The sequence below is a fragment of the Eptesicus fuscus genome, chromosome 6 (genome assembly GCF_027574615.1).
Source record: "Eptesicus fuscus isolate TK198812 chromosome 6, DD_ASM_mEF_20220401, whole genome shotgun sequence".
Classification (NCBI taxonomy): Eukaryota; Metazoa; Chordata; class Mammalia; order Chiroptera; family Vespertilionidae; genus Eptesicus; species Eptesicus fuscus.
The window spans coordinates 70,812,378-70,815,678 of NC_072478.1; the positions used below are offsets into that span (position 1 = coordinate 70,812,378).

Below are 3,301 nucleotides of genomic sequence, written 5' to 3' on the forward strand. Positions count from 1 at the left end.
TTTCATACTTAGCTTGCTTCCCTCACTTAAATTACTACCTAGCCCCAGAGTTTGTGACCCGTGGGCTAGAGGACAAAAGCACAGTTTCTAGGCAGCATGGGGTGGGCTGACAAGGAAGGGTGATGGTAACGGACGTTGATGTTAGACTGTGGCCAAACTGTGAAGGGCCTTGAATGCCATGTTAGGAAATCAGGGTCGACGGGGGCAGTGAAGCAGGGCAGTGATGTGGATGGGCTCGTGCTTTTAGCCCAGACCGGGGCAGAGGATCTGGTGAGGAGGCCTGGCTGCTAGGAGGAGGGTGAGAGAGAGGAGGCCCAGGTGGAGCCTCTTCCCCTCTGGGTCTCCCCTGAGCCTGAGTCTACTCTCTCTGTGTTTCAGAACCGGACAGCAGCCTGGGGCGGAAGCATGGTCCTGAGGGCAGGTGGACAGTGCTGAAGAACCAGCCTGGCTCCAGTGGCTTCGAAAGGACCCCAGCCCTCGAGGACCCCAGCCCACAGCCCTCTGCTGCCCACAGGATGGGAGCCTGGGGGCTGGGAGCCCGGCCATGAGGGATTACTGCTCCTCCCCGCCAAAGGCCAGCCCTGAACCCCCCAGGCACACCCCTGCCCCAAGCCCAGGCATGGACTCTAGACACAGCAGCCCCAGTGCAACTGGGGAAGGGGCCTCCTGCTCTGAGGATCCTGGCAGGAGTTTGGCCTGCCCACCCCTGACCCGCATCCCTCCCCAAGAGGCAGCCACCAAGGAGACAGTGGGAGCACATGGAGCCTCGATCTCAGGAACACCAGAAGTCACCTTCTCTGGGAAGCCGGAGCATGTGTCCTCGGCGCACACTGACCCCTCATCCTTGGAGAGCAGAAAGCCTATGTTCTGGGAGAAGTTGGACTCCAAGCCTTCAAAACAGGCAGATCCCACTTGCATAGAGAAGGAAGATGCCGGGTCCTTGAGAAAGGCAGATCCCATGTCCATAGGAAAGACCGAGCCTGCCGTCTTGGGAAAGGGGGACCCTGTGGCTTCTGGAAGGATGGATCCTGGGACCCCAAGAGAGGGGGATCCTGTATCCTCGGCCAAAGTGGGCCCTGCGTGCCCAAGACGGGAGGAGCCCAGGTGTTCAGGACAGAAGCTTCTTGTGTCCTCAGAAGAGGCGGGTTCTGCATCTGCGGGCAAGGCACATCCTGTGTCCTTGGGGAGGAGAGATCCTGGGCCCGCAGGGAAGGCGGATCCCGGGTCCTTGGAATACGCCCCTTCTGCGTCTGCAGGAAAGACAGATCCTGGGTCCTTGGCAATGCTGACTCCAAGGTCACCGGTCAAATTGGAGCCTATGTCCCATGGAACAGGGGCTCCGGGGTCGGCGGGAAGGGGTCGACGCTTGGAGATGACAGATCCTGTATCCATGGGAAATGCAGAAACTGTGTCCTCTACAAAAGAGGACCCTCAGATCCCGGGAATGATGGAGCCTGCCTCCTCAGGAAAGGGCGACCCCATGTCTGTGAGAATGACAGCAACCGGGTCTGCTGGGCAGGCGGATGCTGGGTCGTTGAGCAAGGTGGGTCCAGTTTCTTTGGGGAAGGTGGGTCCTGTGTCCTCGGAAAAGCCAGAGCCCTTGTCTCCTGGGCAGGCTGAACTGACATCTGTGGGAAAGACAGAAACTGCATCCTCGGAAAAGGAGGACTCGGTGTCCTCCAGAAAAGTGGACCCCCTTATTTCTGCGGGAAATATAAAAACATCCTCTTCTGGGAAAGCGAATCCTGAATCTTTAGGGAAGATAGACCCTGTGCCCTCGGTTCCAGGGGATCCCAAGTGCTTGGGAACAGCGGGACCCTCGTCTTCTGTAAAAACTGGGGCCGTGACTGAGGGGAAAGCAGCGCCCCTGTCCTCAGAGAAAGCAGGTCCCGTGGCCTCTGGAAAGGTGGGTCCCACCCTCTCGGGGAAGGCGGACCCCGCCTTGGGCAGGGTGGACCCCGTGAGCAGGGGGAAAGCAGGAACCGTGCCCCCCGGAGAAGTGGACTCCGTGTCTGCAGCGCCCACAACTCTAGGGAAAACAGTCCTGGCACCCTCGGGAAAAGCCGATGCTGTCCCAGAGGGAAAGGTGGGTGCTCTGCCTCCAGAGAAGGGGAGTCCTGTGAACTCCACGAAGGTGGGCCCCGGGGCCTTGGGGGACGCAGACACAAAGCCCCCTGGGCATGAGGGTCCCACCTCATCAGGAAAAGCGGAGGCTGCGTCTCTGCAGAAGGAAAAGCCACTGGCCTTGGAGAGGGAGGATCCTGGATCCTCAGGAAAAGCAGGCCCTGTTGCCTCTGGGAAGGTGGAGCCTCTGGCCCTGGGGAAGGCCGACTCTGCGCCACCCCCGGGAAAAGCAGAGCCCCCGTCCTTGGGGAATGTGCCCCCGCTGACTCAGGAGCAGGCGGAGGCCCGCTCCGGACCCGGGAAATCAGATGGTAAAGCCTGCGGCTCAGCCACTTCTCCTCCCTCGGTTGCGGTTGCCGGGAGCGGCGGGGGCCCCGTGCAGCCAGCGCCAGCGGTCAGCACGGAGGCCTGCAGCCTGGGCCAGAAAGACCCCATGGCCGCTGGGGCCCGGGGCAGCCCAGGCCCGGAGGCCGCTGCCCCCCCGCCAGGGCCGCGGACTCGTGACAACTTCACTAAGGCGCCGTCGTGGGATGCCGGTGCCCCGCCGCCGCGCGAGGACGCGGGCACGCAGGCGGGCGCGCAAGGCTGCGTGTCGGTGGCTGTGAGCCCCATGTCTCCGCAGGACGGCGCGAGCGGCCCAGCCTTCAGCTTCCAGGCGGCGCCGCGCGCGCCCAGCCCTGCGCCCAGGCCGCCCTCGCGTCGGGACGCGGGGCTGCAGGTGTCGCTGGGGGCTGCCGAGATGCGCTCTGTAGCCACTGGACCTATGACGCCGCAGGCCTCCGTACCGTCCACCGCGCCGCCCGCCTTCCCCGAGGTGCGGGTGCGGCCTGGCTCGGCGCTGGCTGCCGCCTTGGCGCCCCCGGAGGCGGCCGAGCCCGTGCGCGACGTGAGCTGGGACGAAAAGGGCATGACGTGGGAGGTGTACGGCGCCTCCATGGAGGTGGAGGTGCTGGGCATGGCCATCCAGAAACACCTGGAGCGACAGATCGAGGAGCACGGCCGCCAAGGGGCACCCGCACTGCCCCCAGCCGCCCGCCTGGGCCCGGGCCGCGCGGGTTCGGTGCGTGCTGCGCCCCCCGAGGGTGCCGCCAAGCGCCCGCCAGGCCTCTTCCGCGCGCTGTTGCAGAGCGTGCGCCGGCCTAGGTGCTGCTCACGAGCCGGACCCACGGCCGAGTGA

General features: G+C 64.3%; 1 protein-coding gene across 1 annotated transcript; it reads left to right on the forward strand.

The window, feature by feature from the left end:
• The first annotated feature begins 427 nt into the window (after positions 1 to 427).
• GPRIN1 (G protein regulated inducer of neurite outgrowth 1) lies at positions 428 to 3,301 on the forward strand. Its single transcript, XM_028149403.2, has one exon. The coding sequence runs from the start codon at positions 545 to 547 to the stop codon at positions 3,299 to 3,301; it is 2,757 nt and encodes a 918-aa protein (XP_028005204.2). The 5' UTR covers positions 428 to 544.